This window comes from Littorina saxatilis, linkage group LG16 (assembly GCF_037325665.1).
Source record: "Littorina saxatilis isolate snail1 linkage group LG16, US_GU_Lsax_2.0, whole genome shotgun sequence".
Taxonomy (NCBI): Eukaryota; Metazoa; Mollusca; class Gastropoda; order Littorinimorpha; family Littorinidae; genus Littorina; species Littorina saxatilis.
The window spans coordinates 7539541-7557310 of NC_090260.1; the positions used below are offsets into that span (position 1 = coordinate 7539541).

General features: G+C 46.4%; 1 protein-coding gene across 1 annotated transcript in view; it reads left to right on the plus strand.

The window, feature by feature from the left end:
• LOC138950294 (proline-serine-threonine phosphatase-interacting protein 2-like) overlaps nt 1-17431 on the plus strand; it is a gene marked incomplete at its 3' end in the record, with an annotated part of 56370 nt that extends 38939 nt beyond the window's left edge. The window contains 7 exon segments of the mRNA XM_070322041.1: nt 804-908; nt 2137-2182; nt 3812-3891; nt 5276-5374; nt 13260-13356; nt 15927-16061; nt 17312-17431. Of these exon segments, the coding sequence (XP_070178142.1) occupies nt 804-908; nt 2137-2182; nt 3812-3891; nt 5276-5374; nt 13260-13356; nt 15927-16061; nt 17312-17431 (682 nt within the window).
• Between the last annotated feature and the right edge of the window lie 339 nt (nt 17432-17770).

Consider the following 17770-nt stretch of genomic DNA (forward strand, 5'->3'; position numbering starts at 1 on the left):
CCGGGTCCGTCACTGATCCGGATTGACATGGGCGTTTTGTACAGACACTTTTGTGAGGCTGTGGGCCCCGGATGACCCAGGATGCACGGTGAAGGTTAAGATTCCCCATTTCACCACATCAAGTGTGCGTGTTGACTGTCTGCAGCTGAGCAAGACGTACAGTCAGAAGTGACCGTGTTGTCTGTGTTGACCGTGTTGACTGTGTTGACTGTGTTGACTGTGTTGACTGTGTTGACTGTGTTGACTGTGTTGACCGTGTTGACTGTGTTGACTGTGTTGACTGTGTTGACTGTGTTGACTGTGTTGACTGTGTTGACTGTGTCGACTGTGTCGACTGTGTCGACTGTGTCGACTGTGTCGACTGTGTCGACTGTGTTGACTGTGTTGACTGTGTTGACTGTGTTGACCGTGTTGACCGTGTTGACCGTGTTGACCGTGTTGACCGTGTTGACTGTGTTGACTGTGTTGACTGTGTTGACTGTGTCGACTGTGTCGACTGTGTCGACCGTGTCGACCGTGTTGACCGTGTTGACCGTGTTGACCGTGTTGACCGTGTCGACCGTGTCGACTGTGTTGACTGTGTTGACTGTGTTGACTGTGTTGACTGTGTTGACCGTGTTGACTGAGTTGACTGTGTTGACTGTGTTGACTGTGTTGACCGTGTTGACCGTGTTGACTGTGTTGACTGTGTTGACTGTGTTGACTGTGTTGACCGTGTTGACTGTGTTGACTGTGTTGACTGTGTTGACTGTGTTGACCGTGTTGACTGTGTTGACTGTGTTGACTGTGTTGACTGTCCACAGCTAAGCAAGACGTACGGTCAGAAGTGCCGGGAGAAAGACCAGACCAGCGAGGCCTACAAGTGTCTGAAGAGAGGAGTCACTTCTACCATCAAGGAGCTGGAAAAGGTCTGTCTGGCTGGCTGGCTGGCTGGCTGGCTGGCTGGCTGTCTGTATGTCTGTCTGTGGGTCTGTCTGTCTATCGCGATCTGTCTGTCTGTTGCTGTCTATCTGTCTGTCGCTGTCTGTCTGTGGGTCTGTCTGTCTGTGGGTCTGTCTGTCGCTGTCTATCTGTCTGTCGCTGTCTGTCTGTCTGTGGGTCTGTCTGTGGGTCTGTCTGTCTGTGGGTCTGTCTGTCTGTGGGTCTGTCTGTCTGTGGGTCTGTCTGTGGGTATGTCTGTCTGTCGGTCTGTCTGTCTGTGGGTATGTCTGTCTGTGGGTCTGTCTGTCTGTCTGTGGGTATGTCTGTCTGTCTGTCTGTTGGTCTGTCTGTCTGTGGGTCTGTCTGTCTGTGTCTTTCTGTGTGATGTGGCTGTATGTCAGTACATGTGTGCTATTTTTCATGCAATGTTTCATGCAGTGTTTTATGCTGTTTCTATGTCTTATGCTATGTATTTCATGTTTCTTGCAGTGTTTTATGCAATGTTTCATGCAATGTTTCTATCTTTCATGCAATGTTTCATGCAATGTTTCATGCCATGTTTCTATGTGTCATGCAATGTGTCCATGTTTCATGGCAATGTGTCCATGTTTCATGCTGCAATGTGTCCATGTTTCATGCTGCAATGTGTCCATGGTTCATGCCATGTGTCCATGTTTCATGCCATTGTCCATGTTTCATGCTGCAATGTGTCCATGGTTCATGCCATGTGTCATTGTTTCATACCCCCCGCTGGTTAGGGGGAGTCCCATATTGGTTGGGACGAGAAAGAATTTACCCGATGCTACCCAGCATGTCGTAAGAGGCGACTAACGGTTCTGTTTCTCCTTTTACCCTTGTTAAATGTTTCTTGTATAGAATATAGTCAATGTTTGTAAAGATTTTAGTCAAGCAGTATGTAAGAAATGTTGAGTCCTTTGTACTGGAAACTTGCATTCTCCCAGTAAGGTAATATATTGTACTACGTTGCAAGCCCCTGGAGCAATTTTTTGATTAGTGCTTTTGTGAACAAGAAACAATTAACAAGTGGCTCTATCCCATCTCCCCCCTTTCCCCTATCCCATCTCCCCCCTTTCCCCATCGCGATATAACCTTGAATGGTTGAAAACGACGTTAAACACCAAATAAAGAAAGAAAGAAAGTCATTGTTTCATGCTGCAATGTGTCCATGTTTTATACAATGTGTCCATGTTTCAGGGCAAGTCCAAGATGGAGAAGAGTGAGGAGGAAGCGTGTAAAGCAGGTTGGTACCGTTACACTGCTCTGTGTTGTCTCCCCTGAGTGATGCACGACTGTTGATAGTACCGTTACACTGCTCTGTGTTGTCTCCCCTGAGTGATGCACGACTGTTGATAGTACCGTTACACTGCACCGTGTTGTCTCCCCTGAGTGATGCACGACTGTTGTTGGTATCGTTACACTGCTCCCCTGGGCGGTGCGGTGTGCACGACTGAGTGTCCAACTGGGTTAGACCTAGGCGCTGGGCTGATCAGTTAAGGACTGGTTAAAATTGAGATTTGTTTGAGGTGTCAACCATGCCATCTGGTGCATGTACCGTGTACCTTGACCCTACTCAGTTGGGCAGTTAATGCCTATCACCCCCCCCCCCCCATCCCCCCCCATCCCCCCTCCCCCCCCCCCCCCCCCCCATCTGGTATAGTCTGGGATAGATAATACTTGTGGTAAGTGTGGCTTTCTGTGCGGCAGATTGAAGGTGATTTGTTTACAGAACAGTCAGAAATAAGGTGATTATGACAATTCCTTGCAGGAGTCTGCCGAACGGTAGCACCGAAATGCTTACAACAAGCATTTGAGATTTGTTACCCATCTCTAGCATACTAGTGTAAGTACATGGCTCTATTTAAAACCTCACGCACCCCCCCCCCCCCCCCCCCAGTTTAATTCTTACATATTGACCAACATACTTTGATACAGGGGAATTAACCCCCCTTTTAAGACCCCCAATGTAAGACTCCCTCCCTTTTAAGACCATGTTTTCTCAGACTTGTTTACCGTCTTAAAGGGGGGTTCCACTGTTCTGGTTTTGATATTGATACTCTTCTTCTTCTTCTTCTTCTTCTTCTTCTTCTTCTTCTTCTTCTTCGTACGACGGTTGTGTCAGGCTCGGAATCCGGAGGATGCCATGAACATGGACGTTCTTTCCAGGTCCTCCAGTGCTCCCCACATTTTGGTCCTCAGATTTGTTGGGTCAGGCCATGTCTGGATCCGCAGATATTGATACTCAAGTGTCTACTTGCAGACAACGCCTACAAGATGGCGGTCACACTGTTCTGCTTTTGATATTGATACTCAAGCATCTACTTGCAGACAACGCCTACAAGACGGCGGTCACATTGTTCTGCTTTTGATATTGATACTCAAGCGTCTACTTGCAGACAACGCCTACAAGACGGCGGTCACATTGTTCTGCTTTTGATATTGATACTCAAGCGTCTACTTGCAGACAACGCCTACAAGACGGCGGTCACATTGTTCTGCTTTTGATATTGATACTCAAGCGTCTACTTGCAGACAACGCCTACAAGATGGCGGTCACACTGTTCTGCTTTTGATATTGATACGCAAGCGTCTACTTGCAGACAACGCCTACAAGATGGCGGTCACACTGTTCTGCTTTTGATATTGATACTCTAGCATCTACTTGCAGACAACGCCTACATGACGGCGGTCACATTGTTCTGCTTTTGATATTGATACTCAAGCGTCTACTTGCAGACAACGCCTACATGACGGCGGTCACATTGTTCTGCTTTTGATATTGATACTCAAGCATCTACTTGCAGACAACGCCTACAAGACGGCGGTCACATTGTTCTGCTTTTGATATTGATACTCAAGCATCTACTTGCAGACAACGCCTACAAGACGGCGGTCACATTGCTGGAGGAAACGCGACAGGAATGGGAGAAGGAGATGGAGGGGGCCTGCCAGGTAACATCCTTGGGTCACAAATGTAGAGTTATCTGCCCACTGGTCATGCATATTCATAGTGCCTGGCCACACAGCTTGGTGCCTCAGCTTAGCCCTGCCTCTGCAGCAGTCTGCATTCAGATTTGACAGCGTCCAGTCTATTACTATCAGTGCTCTCTACTTTCTATTCCACCTTAGCTTGTAGTCTTATCTACAATACAGTGTCCAGTCTATTACTATCAGTGCTCTCTACTTTCTATTCCACCTTAGCTTGTTGTCTTATCTACAATACAGTGTCCAGTCTATTACTATCAGTGCTCTCTACTTTCTATTCCACCTTAGCTTGTTGTCTTATCTACAATACAGCGTCCAGTCTATTACTATCAGTGCTCTCTACTTTCTATTCCACCTTAGCTTGTTGTCTTATCTACAATACAGTGTCCAGTCTATTACTATCAGTGCTCTCTACTTTCTATTCCACCTTAGCTTGTTGTCTTATCTACAATACAGCGTCCAGTCTATTACTATCAGTGCTCTCTACTTTCTATTCCACCTTAGCTTGTTGTCTTATCTACAATACAGTGTCCAGTCTATTACTATCAGTGCTCTCTACTTTCTATTCCACCTTAGCTTGTTGTCTTATCTACAATACAGCGTCCAGTCTATTACTATCAGTGCTCTCTACTTTCTATTCCACCTTAGCTTGTTGTCTTATCTACAATACAGTGTAATCATTACTGTACACGCCTTCACTGTGTTGTGTATGGTGTGAGTGAGTGTCATACTATGCATACATCATTATGAGTGTGTGTGTGTGTATGTGTGTGTGTGTATGTGTGTGTGGTGTGTGTGTGTATCTGTGTGTTTGTGTGTGTATGTGTGTGTGTGTGTGTGTGGGGGGGGGTGAGTCACGGTGTATGTGGGACAGGAGTTTCAGAGTTCCGACGAAGAGCAGATCACGTTCATGAGGTCAGAGATGGGTTTGTGTGTGTGTGTGTGTGTGTGTGTGTGTGTGTGTGTGTGTGTGGGGGGGGGGGGGGTGAGTCACGGTGTATGTGGGAATGTGGGACAGGAGTTTCAGAGTTCCGACGAAGAGCAGATCACGTTCATGAGGTCAGAGATGGGTTTGTGTGTGTGTGTGTGTGTGTGTGTGTGTGTGTGTGTGTGTGTGTGTGTGTGTGTGTGTGTGTGTGTGGGGGGGGGGTGAGTCACGGTGTATGTGGGAATGTGGGACAGGAGTTTCAGAGTTCCGACGAAGAGCAGATCACGTTCATGAGGTCAGAGATGGGTTTGTGTGTGTGTGTGTGTGTGTGTGTGTGTGTGTGTGTGTGTGTGTGTGTGTGTGTGTGTGTGTGTGTGTGTGAAGTAACAGAGTACTATAATGGTGTTAGCGCTGTGTGTACAGGAGTTCCAGAGTTCGGACGAAGAGCAGATCACGTTCCTGAGGTCGGAGATGTGGCTCTGTGTCAACCGGGTGTCTCAGACCGCTTTGGAAGTCGATGACGTACGTTCATACATCTAGTGATAATGATAATGAGCATAATGTGATATTATTACCATTCCAGTGCACCATATGGCTTTTTGACCAATCAGGACTGGTCCTAGGTGACCCTCTAAATGTTATAACGTTCAGACAGAGACCCTTTTTGTTTATCGCGCTTCTTCTTCTTCTTCTTGGCGTTCGCAGAGGTTACACAATCAGTCCAGCACTGGTGATAAATGTTGTCGTTTTCTCCAACTCCTGTCGACTGCCGTATAGTTTGGTCTGCAAGGGAGTTGGTGACGGCCACACTTCTTTTCGTTCCTCATCTAGTAAGGGACATCGCTGTAAGATGTGTTCCGCTGTTTGGTCCTCTTGACCGCAGGCACAGGTTGGTGATGGCGCCAGCTTGAACTTTCGGTTCATGTGAGCATTGAGCCTGTTGTGGCCAGTACGCAGCCTGATGAGGTTGACTTGCTGCTCTCTGGACAGTGTGTGGTAGTCATCTCTGTTTGTCCTTGGCCTCATCAATGCCTTGATGATTGTCTTCTGCTCACTAAAGCTGACACTGTTTTCAGGTTGGTCTTCCACGGCTCCTTCTTTTGCCAGCTCATCTGCCCTTTCATTTCCTGGTATCCCACAGTGTGCTGGTATCCACTGGAGGACAACTCTTCTGGTTTGTCTGACCATCTGTAATGCTTTGGCCAGCTGTGGGAGTTTGTCGTTCTCTAGGGCCTGAAGGACTGAAAGGGCGTCCGAGAGGAAGACAACTTGGTAGCAAGAGTCTGCGGAGTCCTGAACGAAGGAGGCGGCCTGCATGAGAGCTTCTGCTTCTGCTTTATAGTTTGTGCAGTGTTTGCCAGTGGCAACGCTGGATGTAGCTGTATGTCCCCCAGGGAACTGGATGAGAATGCCTGCACCTCCATTGAGCACGGCGTTAGTTGCTGATCCATCGGTGTATACATGGATCCACGCCTCTTTTGGGTACTGTTCGTCGATCAGGGCTAAGGTGAGTGCCTGTCGAGCTGTGTCATTCTGATCTTCTCCTGAGGTAACATGTGGAACACTGGTGCAGATCTGGATGCCTGGTTTCTCTGTTGCCTTGGGGGTTTCCTCTTCTTCTTGAGTCAGAGGTAGAGTGTTCTGTGGAAGGACTTCCCTGTACTGTCGAGAAAGTCTCTTGCTCTCGTGTACAAAACTGCTCCGTTTAAGCCGGTTCTTGGTGAGGTTGCTCAGTCTGTGCTTCATGGGGTGGTCGGGTAGGCACTTGAGCTTCTCGGCCTGTACCATAGTCTTGGCTTCTCTTCTCTGACAGAGGGGTTGGATGGTGGTAAGCTTCTCCATTTCCTTGATGGGCGTGGATTTCATTGCACCGGTGATGAGTCGGAGGGCCTGGTTTTGCACACGGTCAAGGGTCTGCAGGTTTGTCTTGGCTGAGGTTGACCACGCTGTGGAGCCGTACTCGAGGTGGGGTCTGATTGTTCCCTGGTATACTGTCTTCAGTATCTTCTCGTTCGCTCCCCAGGTGGTACCTGCCAGCTTCCTGAGTATGGCTAGCTTGCGCCGGGCCTTCGTCTCTGCCTGTGCAATGTGTGGTTTCCAGGTCTGCCGTCTATCAAAGGTGACACCAAGGTACGTTGCTTCTTCATCCTCTCTCAGAGGAGTTCCACCAAGCCTAATGGTTCCGGCTTTCTGCTTTGGCGACAGTGTGGATTTCTCCTTGTTGATGGAGACGCACCAATCTTCTGCCCATGCGTTCAGCCTATCTGCCGCTTGCTGCATTCTGTAGGTGGCAGTACTTGCGTGCTCCTCCTTGCACCAGATCACAAGGTCGTCTGCGTAGAGAGCAGCTTTGATCCCCTTGGGCATCTCAGACACCAGATCGTCGATGAAGAGAAGGAAGAGTGTGGGGGAGAGGACTCCGCCCTGAGGGACGCCATGACGAAGGAGGAACTTCTTGCTTTTGGTCTGGTCGACGTTAACTCTTGCCCTGCGGTTATAGAGGTAAGAGCGAATCCACTGGTACATGTTGCTGGACACGCCTTTCCTCAGCAGTTTTACAAGGAGTCCATCTTTCCAGACCTTGTCAAAGGCCTTCTGAAGATCTATCCAGGTGACGAAGACCAGCTTCTGTTCCTGAAAGGCATCTTCAACTTCTTGCGCTAGGTAAGTGACCTGATCTTCAGTGCTGCGGAACTGTCGGAATCCAGCTTGTTCAGGGGCGAGGAGGTTCCTGGATTCCAGGTACCACCTGAGGCGCTCGTTCACAATTCTCTCCAAGGTCTTCACAACACAGCTGGTGAGGCTGATTGGGCGATAGCTGGTGGCCTTCTTTGGATCCTTCCCTTTTTTTAAGATGGGGATCATGATCGCTTCTCGCCAGAGTTGTGGTAGCGATCCTTCTTGCCAGCTGCTGTTGAAGACCTCGAGTAGCTTGTTCTCTGCTGCACTACCAAGGTGGGTTAGCATCTCGTTGGTGATGCCGTCTGGGCCAGGGGACTTCTTTGCCTTTGACTTTTTCAGAGCTGAGTGCAGCTCGTGGAGTGTGAGTGGTTGACTCATGGCGTCCACTGTCGACTGTCTGGCAGGTCTCTCTCTTTTCTCTCTTCTTGCTTCTCTCTGTTTCTCGGGGCTAACATGGAGGTTGCTCTCAGCTGCATAGCTTTCAGCAAATTGGTTGGCAGCATGCTTTCCAGTTAGCACCTTCCCGTTCTCTTCTAATGTGATCTTTCCTCTGCTGGTGTTCTCATCATTCAACTGCTTGGTGAGCCTCCAGAGCTTTCTGCCATCCTTCTCAAGGTTCAGAGAGCTTGTTTTCTCTTGCCAGCTTCTCCGTCTTGCCTGTAGCTTCTTTTTGAGAAATTTGGCTTTGGCTTCCTGGAGGCGGATGTTGTTGTTTTGTGACGGGTTGACTTCTGCTTCCCTTCTGGCGTCTGCCAGATCATCATCCAGTTCCTGCAATTCATTGCTCCAGTAGGGCTTATAGTCTCTCCTGGCACCCCTGGGAATGGACTCACGCGCTGCTCTGAGGATGCTCATGTTGAAGTCCTTCGCCACCATGTTGATGTCTCGACCCTCGACTCTGATGTCTTTGGTGAGTTCGCTGGTGCGGTGTCTAAAGAGGAACCAGTTCGCTCTTTTGTAGTTCCACCGTGGGAAGGAAGCTTCAGTGCAGGACTCCATGCCCAGGGTCAAAAAGACTGGCCGATGGTCACTTCCACCTAGCTGTTCTCCGACCTCTCTGCTGGTTAGCTGGTGCATGTCTTCCGTGCAGAAGGCTAGGTCAGGAGTTGATGTAGTGTGCCATCTTCTGGAGTAGAATGTAGGGCAGTCAAAGGGACTGTTCAAAAGGATGAGACCTTTGTCGTCCTGCCAGTTCTCCACCTCTTCTCCTCTCCGATCCAGGTGGTCATATCCCCAACTCTGTGAATGACTGTTGAAGTCACCCACCACGATGAAGTTGGAGGCCTTTGCGGGGATCGTGTCAAGGGCGAGGTGTCTATCATTGGGGCAGTAGAAGTTGACAAGATGGAATTCTGATGTCTTCGTCTGGATTCGAATCACCTGATATTCGGAGTCCTCCATGTGCGTTTCTATCAAACAGGCATTGATGTTGTTCCTGATGAGGGTCAGGATTCCTCCTTTGCTTCGGTCTGTTCTGTCGGACCTAAGGCATTGGTAGCCTCTCACTTTGAAGGACTTTTGTGGTGTCAGGTGCGTCTCCTGAATACAGCAGATGTTGATGTTCTTCTCATGCAGGATATGCTCCAACTCTGTCTTCTTGTTCAGGATACTTTCTGCGTTCCAGTGCATGACCTGAAAAGGTCGCTGCTGACTGGGTTTCTTCCTGGTTGTGGTGGTGCCAGTCACTTTCCTCCCGCGTCCCCTGGCGTGACAAGACGGACGGGAGGGACCTCCAGTAGTTGGGGCTGGGTCCCTTTGAGGCATGGGACCCGACGCTGCTCCACCCTGGGGGGTCCTCAATGGGCGAGCGCCATTTCCATCTGTGCTGGTTGATTGTGTCATCATTTGCGTAAGTGCGTGTACCCGTGGTTTGTTAGAATGCGCCGTGCGGCCCGGGTCCTCCGTCTTCAGCATTCGGGGTTTTCTGTCGGGGTTACCTCACCCTTAGCTCATGGCCCGTACGTCCTACCCTGAGAGCACAGGGGGGAGGATTTGCCGGGATCCCACCCGGAGCCAGTTTGGTCCGCGGCCGCAAGCGGCTGATCTCCATATCTGAAGACCGTTCCCCTATCCGCCACCCGGGGACGCGCTGGGTTGGGGGTGGTCGCCCCACTGAAAATCCCACACTGGGTTAAGAAAGATCAGCCTGTCCCAGGTTTATCGCGCTAAAAATTAACAAGAAAAAGTGAACACTGGAACTAACACTATGTGACCCTCCACCACGGAATGAGTCGCATGTCACCTTTTCATGATTTTCATATTTTTACATTTTCTTAAAGAGTTTTTTATTCTCTATCCAGTGGTGAAAACCGTTTTAGAAAAGAGTGAACACTTTTTGAGTTATAAGCCTGTGACTAAGGTGACCCTCACACTGTTACTATAGACACCCCCCGGACTTAAATTATGCCTAGCGCAGAACCGCGTGAGGTGACATGCGACTCATATCGTGGTGGAGGGTCACATATCAGCGTGACTTATTCTAAACAAAGACACTTCAAATGCTTTCAGATACTCCACTCTTTATCTAAGAAATACAGAACGGCACAGCACCACCCACCCTCTGCCCACCCACCCTCTGCCCACCCACCCTCTGCCCACCCACCCTCTGCCCACCCACCCTCTGCGTTTGCAATGCCAATGCACCCACTTCAGAATGCCATTTTCAAAGTTCTGACGATTCAAGTGAAATTGCATCACTTAATTAACGCCAAATATGTGACCCTCCACCACGGGATGAGTCGCATGTCACCTTTGCATGATTTTCATGTTTTTACATTTTCATAAAGAGTTTGTTATGCTCTATCCGGTGGTGAAACCCGTTTTAGAAAAGAGCAAAAACTGTTTGAGTTATAAGCCTGTGACTAAGGTGACCTTCACACTGTTACCAGACACTCCCTGGACTTACATTAAGCCTAGCGCAGAACCGCGCGAGGTGACATGCGACTCATTTCGTGGTGGAGGGTCACATATGTCTTTACGTCATTTACTTTCTTTTTGGCGTTGTTTCAAAATCTGTCGCTCTCATCTTGACAAGCCATATCGAAGCAATTGAAGCGTATGTATAATGTTCAAAATGGTTTCGCTAATTGTGAGATTTTTGTGTGTCAAACACATATGACCTGTGAATATTTCGTCACGTCAGACTGATTGGCTGACCCAGGTCACGAGAATTCTTTGACTGACAGGCATATAATCAAGTAAGAGAGACCCAGTTCCCATTGCGGCTTTTCCGTCTAATTTGCGAGGTTGCTTTGAAATTTCTGTTGGTTGAAATAGTCGGTAATAAAACAGTTATTTCTAATATGCTGCCTTCAAGCAAATGATAAGGGACATGTCTCAAGATTGATATCAACATTTGGCTTATGCTGAAAATACATTTTCTCGACATGTCTTTTATCCTTTGCTAAGATTCAGCATATAAGAAATATCTTCTTCTTCTTCTTCTGCGTTTGTGGGCTGAAACTCCCACGTACACTCGTGTTTTTGGACGAGTGGAATTTTAGGAAGCATGCTGGGTATTTTCGTGTTTCTATAACCCACCGAACTCTGACATGCGGGCCGGATTACAGGATCTTTTCCGTGCGCACTTGGTCTTGTGCTTGCGTGTACACACAAAGGGGGATAAGCCACTAGCAGGTCTGCACATAAGTTGACCTGGGAGATCGGAAAAATCTCCACACTTAACCCACCAGGCGGCTGCGGCCGGGATTCGAACCCTCGGCCTTCCGATTAAGAAGCCGATGTCTTGCCACTCTGCCGCAGCGCCCGTCTTAAGAAATAACTCATACTGATAATGATGCAGTGGAACCTTCCTATGAGGACCAACCAGAAGTGGTGATGATAAAGAGATAGATGAATCGGATATTTGTTAGGAAAGAGCCTAAAAGTCAGACCATTTGTGACCCACTCACACAAAAGGATAACAAAGTGTCATTTTTGACATTTGGACTTTATGGTATCTCTTGGAAGTGAAGATAACCAGCTTTCAGATGGTCTTTACTGCAAGTGTATATCGTTAAGCATTGATGAGATATAGCGATTTAAAGTTTGCTCAAACTCAAGGGGTCATTTTGAGAACAGCAGGTGTGAAGATGACAGGAGTACATTTGCAAAACATCCCTAGCTTAAGGGTGTTTAGTTTAACTTCTAAAGCTGAAAGTGACTATAACTTCTAAAGCTGAAAGTGACTATAACTTCTAAAGCTGAAAGTGACTATAATGGTTAGATGTAAACTCTTTTTTAATATGCATCGCAAAAAATGAAAATGAAATTTGTTTTAAGTACAAAAATAGGTGAAGAAAGAAACAATGATTTGGGGGTTAAAAGGGTGCTAATATTTCGCGTCTGCAGTGCAATAAAACCTCATTTTTATTATGTTTGCAAAGCGAATCTGAAATTGATATTTACAGAATAGATATACCTGTACAACATGTTTGGTAGGGTGCAGAGCTGCAAAAATCCCAGAAACAAAAATGTTGGCCATGGCTCATGTTTATTGCTGTTATCTCTGTTCGGCCTCAGCGACTTTATGGAGAATACTACATGGCTTTGTTGCTGTGTCGTACGAGATTTACACAAGTTTTTTTTTTAAATATTGAACTGCGAGCGAAAGCGAGCTGTTCACTATTTGAAAAAGCAACGAGTGTAAATCTGGTACGAAACAGCATGTGTTTATCCTACATACTGTACTTACGTATATTTTACTAAACAAAGTCCTGCAGTCGAGGCAGCTAAATTGAAGACGCTTGTTTTGGAACCTCGATCTCTTCTAAAGCCTCGTGCAATCTATTACGTCAAAGCAAAGAAAAGTCACTCTGAGAGTGTGGCGTGACGTGTTAGTTCTAAAAATTCATCAAGGGGAATTGACGAGTGCAATTTTTGTTTCTATAATGACGTTTGTCTCGGTGACTTTGTCATCATAAGTAGTGGAAAAACAGGTCCCTGCCAGACTTGCTTGGCATGACCTCATTTACATGATTAAGATTTACACACGTGTGATTTGAACGATTATTATCTCACGAGTGTCTCTCTCACGTATGTAGGATAAAAATTTTTTATCCTTTTGTTGGAGCCGGTCACATTTGATCTATAAACGTAGCAGTGTGTGGACTGGTCATGGCTCAAGTTAATGTACACCAATATCAAGTCATTTGGTCATTGGAACTGGACGTTATTTGCATTTTGGGGGGAGGGGAGGTCACCCATTGGGAAACCCTGCTTTTGTCAAATGTTGTGTTGAAAACGTCGAGTGTTTAATGTACAGCGTAGACTGTGCGTGGTTTCAGAGCTGTGAGGTTTTCAGAGTCAATCTTTATTTTTAGGCGTACAGGTAAACTTGATGTTTGATACTGTATCTTTTTAACGCAATTTGTTTGTATTTTCTGCCGAGATTACAAAATATTTAATATACACTGTACGTGACTTAAAGAGCTTTGAGATTTTGAGAGTCGATCTTTAGTTTTAGGCGACGTACACTACTAGTTAGTTTGATGTGTGATACTGTATCTGTTTAACGCGATTTGTTTGTATTTTCTGTCGAGAATACCAAATATTTAAGTTGACTGTGTGAGGATTCAGAGCTGTGAGATTTTGAGAGTCGATCATTAGTTTAAGGCGTACAGGTTAATTTGATGTGTGATACATGCAGTGTATTTGTTTAACGCGATTTGTTTGTATTTTCTGTTCAGAATTGCACATGTTAACGGCTGACTGTGTGTGGTTTCAGAGCTGTGAGCGAGTACGCAAGGTGCTGGAGACGTGTAACGTGGACCAAGACATTCAGAACTTCATCGCTATGCACGCCACCGGCACACAGAGACCAGGTAGGTGATGCTGAAGGGGTCTATGTTGACCAAGACATTCAGAACTTCATCGCTATGCACGCCACCGGCACACAGAGACCAGGTAGGTGATGCTGAAGGGGTCTATGTTGACCAAGACATTCAGAACTTCATCGCATATGCACGCCACCGGCACACAGAGACCAGGTAGGTGATGCTGAAGGGGTCTATGTTGACCAAGACATTCAGAACTTCATCGCTATGCACGCTACCGGCACACAGAGACCAGGTAGGTGATGCTGAAGGGGTCTATGTCGACCAAAAGAGGGGGATTCCCTGTAGGAGGAGTTCCTGCAGGCATTTTCCCTGTATTCAGTTCATGTAGTGATTCGCTGATGTCGCTCAAAGTCACACGATGCTTAGCGACATCAGTAGAATTTGATGTTTGAAAAAAATCGTTTTTGGTATTTCTTAGAAATTTGATTCTGTTTTTCAATTTGTATTGAAAAAAAGTTGGAATCGATAACTAAATGAAAGCTAAAATAAATTACTTGCAATAAGGACATACTGGAAAGCGCACCATCATCATTTCACTTCCATTTGACACCATGGAGTTACTTCAAGCTGACAAGAATGAAAGTGAAAGCAATTCAACAGAGGAGAGTACGAGCGAAGTTACTTTAATCAAATCCTTTCGAATTATACGTCGTTCTCAGTGAAGCATGTTTGCTTGGCTGAATGCCGCACGCGAATTCAGGAATTCTAACAGATTTCCCTGTGGAACCGCCATTGTGGAAGGGGAAGTAACGCCAAGGTAATTCAAATCGGTTTATGGCAGTCACGCGCTTGACGCGAGATTTAGCGATATCGTACTTTTTCCTTCAGGAACTCCACCCGGTGGGATTCCCTGTATACAGGCAAAAATAAACACTACAGGAACTCCACCCACAGGGAATCCATTCTTTTGGTCGACATAGACCCCTTCAGCGTAAGTGATCCTCCTCCCTTGTGTAAAGCCCTCTGATCTGAGCAATGCAGGCAGAAACATTGTGTGTTTGGGCGGGAAAACAACTCTGTCAGTTGTGTCTTCAACACCAGTTGTGGCAATCGGCTGCCTAGATGGCGGGGTAAAAACCGCCATACACGTTAAAAAACAATCATGCAGAAACATGAGTGAACGTGGGAGTTGCAGCCCATGAGCTAAGATGAAGAGAACAGACTTCCATTCAAGGTCATACAGACAATTTCACCGTATGTTGTACGTATAATTTCACCGTATGTTGTACGTACAATTTCACCGTATGTTGTACGTATAATTTCACCGTATGTTGTACGTATAATTTCACCGTATGTTGTACGTATAATTTCACCGTATGTTGTACGTATAATTTCACCGTATGTTGTACGTATAATTTCACCGTATGTTGTACATATAATTTCACCGTATGTTGTACATATAATTTCACCGTATGTTGTACGTATCAGTATCATGGTCCTTGAAAAAAAAAGTATGATCAAAACAATTCCTAGACTACTTTTCCTCACAAGCTTACCAGTATTTTGGATGTTCCAATGCTGGGAAGAGTGTAACATTCATGTTCCAATGCTGGGAAGAGTGTAACATTCATGTTCCAATGCTGGGAAGAGTGTAACATTCATGTTCCAATGCTGGGAAGAGTGTAACATTCATGTTCCAATGCTGGGAAGAGTGTAACATTCATGTTCCAATGCTGGGAAGAGTGTAACATTCATGTTCCAATGCTGGGAAGAGTGTAACATTCATGTTCCAATGCTGGGAAGAGTGTAACATTCATGTTCCAATGCTGGGAAGAGTGTAACATTCATGTTCCAATGCTGGGAAGAGTGTAACATTCATGTTCCAATGCTGGGAAGAGTGTAACATTCATGTTCCAATGCTGGGAAGAGTGTAACATTCATGTTCCAATGCTGGGAAGAGTGTAACATTCATGTTCCAATGCTGGGAAGAGTGTAACATTCATGTTCCAATGCTGGGAAGAGTGTAACATTCATGTTCCAATGCTGGGAAGAGTGTAACATTCATGTTCCAATGCTGGGAAGAGTGTAACATTCATGTTCCAGTTTCTTTGAGAATGCCCCAAGTGCAAAACAGGTCTGGTACATGTAATAAGATTTACCCCAACATTTGCATGATTTGTTTTTACTCCTTTTTTTGGGGGGGGGGGGGGGGGGGTGTCATATCTATCATCACACAGTTTTACATTGAAATGGAAACAGAGCAAGATTGACACGGACCCCCTGTGAGACCAGTGTGTTACAAAGAGCCAAAGTTAGTCATGTGTTTTTCATGTGCCTGTGTGTTCAGAGGCGGTAACGTACTGGAGTAAATCATGTTATATTCACGTGCCTGTGTGTTCAGAGGCAAATACGTACCAAAGTTATCCCTGTGTTTTTCTTGTGCCTGTGTGTTCAGAGCCAGTAGAATTGGTTACTTATCTGCTTTGCGTGTCCTTGTTTGTTTAGAGAAGATGGAATTGTCAGTACAGTGTAATATGTTTTTCATGTGCCTGTGTGTTCAGAGGCGGTGACATACCAAAGTTGATCATGTTTTTTTCATACGTCTATGTGTTCAGAGGCGGTGACGTACCAGAACTACTATGATCCGGGCGGTAACAGTCACAACGGGCGGGGGGAGGGCGGCAGTCCTCGGCTCCCTATGGCAACACCCGCCAGTCATGACGCCACGGCCTTCTACAGCATAGTCAGGGGTAGGTGTCTCATGGCTACAGTTGTAGTGTGTGTGTGTGAGTGTGTGTGTGTGTGTGTGTGTGTGTGTGTGTGTGTGTGTGTGGTGTGTGTGTGTGTGTGAGTGTGTGTGTGTGCATGTGTGTGTGAGTGTGTGTGTGTGTGTGGTGTGTGTGTGTGCATGTGTGTGTGGTGTGTGTGTGTGTGTGGTGTGTGTGTGTGTGGTGTGTGTGGTGTGTGTGGTGTATGTGTGTGTGTGTGAGTGTGTGTGTGGTGTGTGTGTGTGTGTGGTGTGTGTGTGTGTGTGAGTGTGTGTGTGGTGTATGTGTGTGTGTGTGAGTGTGTTTGTGTGTGTGTGCATGTGTGTGTGTGAGTGTGTGCTAATGATGAAACCACATCTGTCTCCACCACAGCCAGGGGTGATGTGTTCCACTGCACCAGGTAGTCACCAGTACTCAGTCAGCTCCTTCAGAAGACATGATTCATGCCTAGCAAGCTGCACGTTGTCAATGTCGAGGTGTACACGGTCATACAGCGTATTAGGCGCATCGCCCGCTCTCACAGAAAAAAGTGTGTGTCATTCATGCAAAACCACACACAGCGGATACATCACACACAGCGGATACATCACACACAGCGGATACATCACACACAGCGGATACATCACACACAGCGGATACATCACACACAGCGGATACATCACACACAGCGGATACATCACACACAGCGGATAAATCACACACAGCGGATAAATGACAAACAGCGGATACATCACAAACAGCGGAGAAATCACAAACAGCGGATAAATCACAAACAGCGGAGAAATCACAAACAGCGGATAAATCACACACAGCGGAGAAATGACAAACAGCGGATACATCACAAACAGCGGAGAAATCACACACAGCGGATACAGCACACACAGCGGATACATCACACACAGCGGATAAATGACAAACAGCGGAGAAATCACAAACAGCGGATAAATCACAAACTGCGGATAAATCACAAACAGCGGATAAATCACAAACAGCGGATAAATCACAAACAGCGGATACATCACAAACAGCGGATAAAAATCACAAACAGCGGAGAAATCACAAACAGCTTTGATCGAAGAACGAACGTTGTTTATGATTCACAACACACACAAAAACATTCACACACAAAAAATGTGAATGTTTTCTTTCATCCTGAATAAAACTTTCTTGATTTGGAACGCTAGCAGTCTCTCCGTTTTGTATTCTAGATGTCAAATGTTTGCTCATTTCAGAAGATGATGACCCGACTTATGCCTCTGCCGACCCCGCCTACTCTAGTGCCGACCCTACCTACTCCATGGCAGAGCCTCTAACGAGCCTCACGCCGCGAGTGCTGACAGTGTCGCGATCTTTTCAGGTACGTCCACCGGCATGCCGGATGTATGAGGGGAGATAATTTGACATGCCTTTTCTCTTTGTGTAGTGTTAAGAGGGGAGATAATTTGACAGGCCTTTTCTCTTTGTGTAGTGTTAAGAGGGGAGATAATTTGACAGGCCTTTTCTCTTTGTGTAGTGTTAAGAGGGGAGATAATTTGACAGGCCTTTTCTCTTTGTGTAGTGTTAAGAGGGGAGATAATTTGACAGGCCTTTTCTCTTTGTGTAGTGTTAAGAGGGGAGATAATTTGACAGGCTTTTTCTCTTTGTGTAGCGTTAAGAGGGGAGATAATTTGACAGGCTTTTTCTCTTTGTGT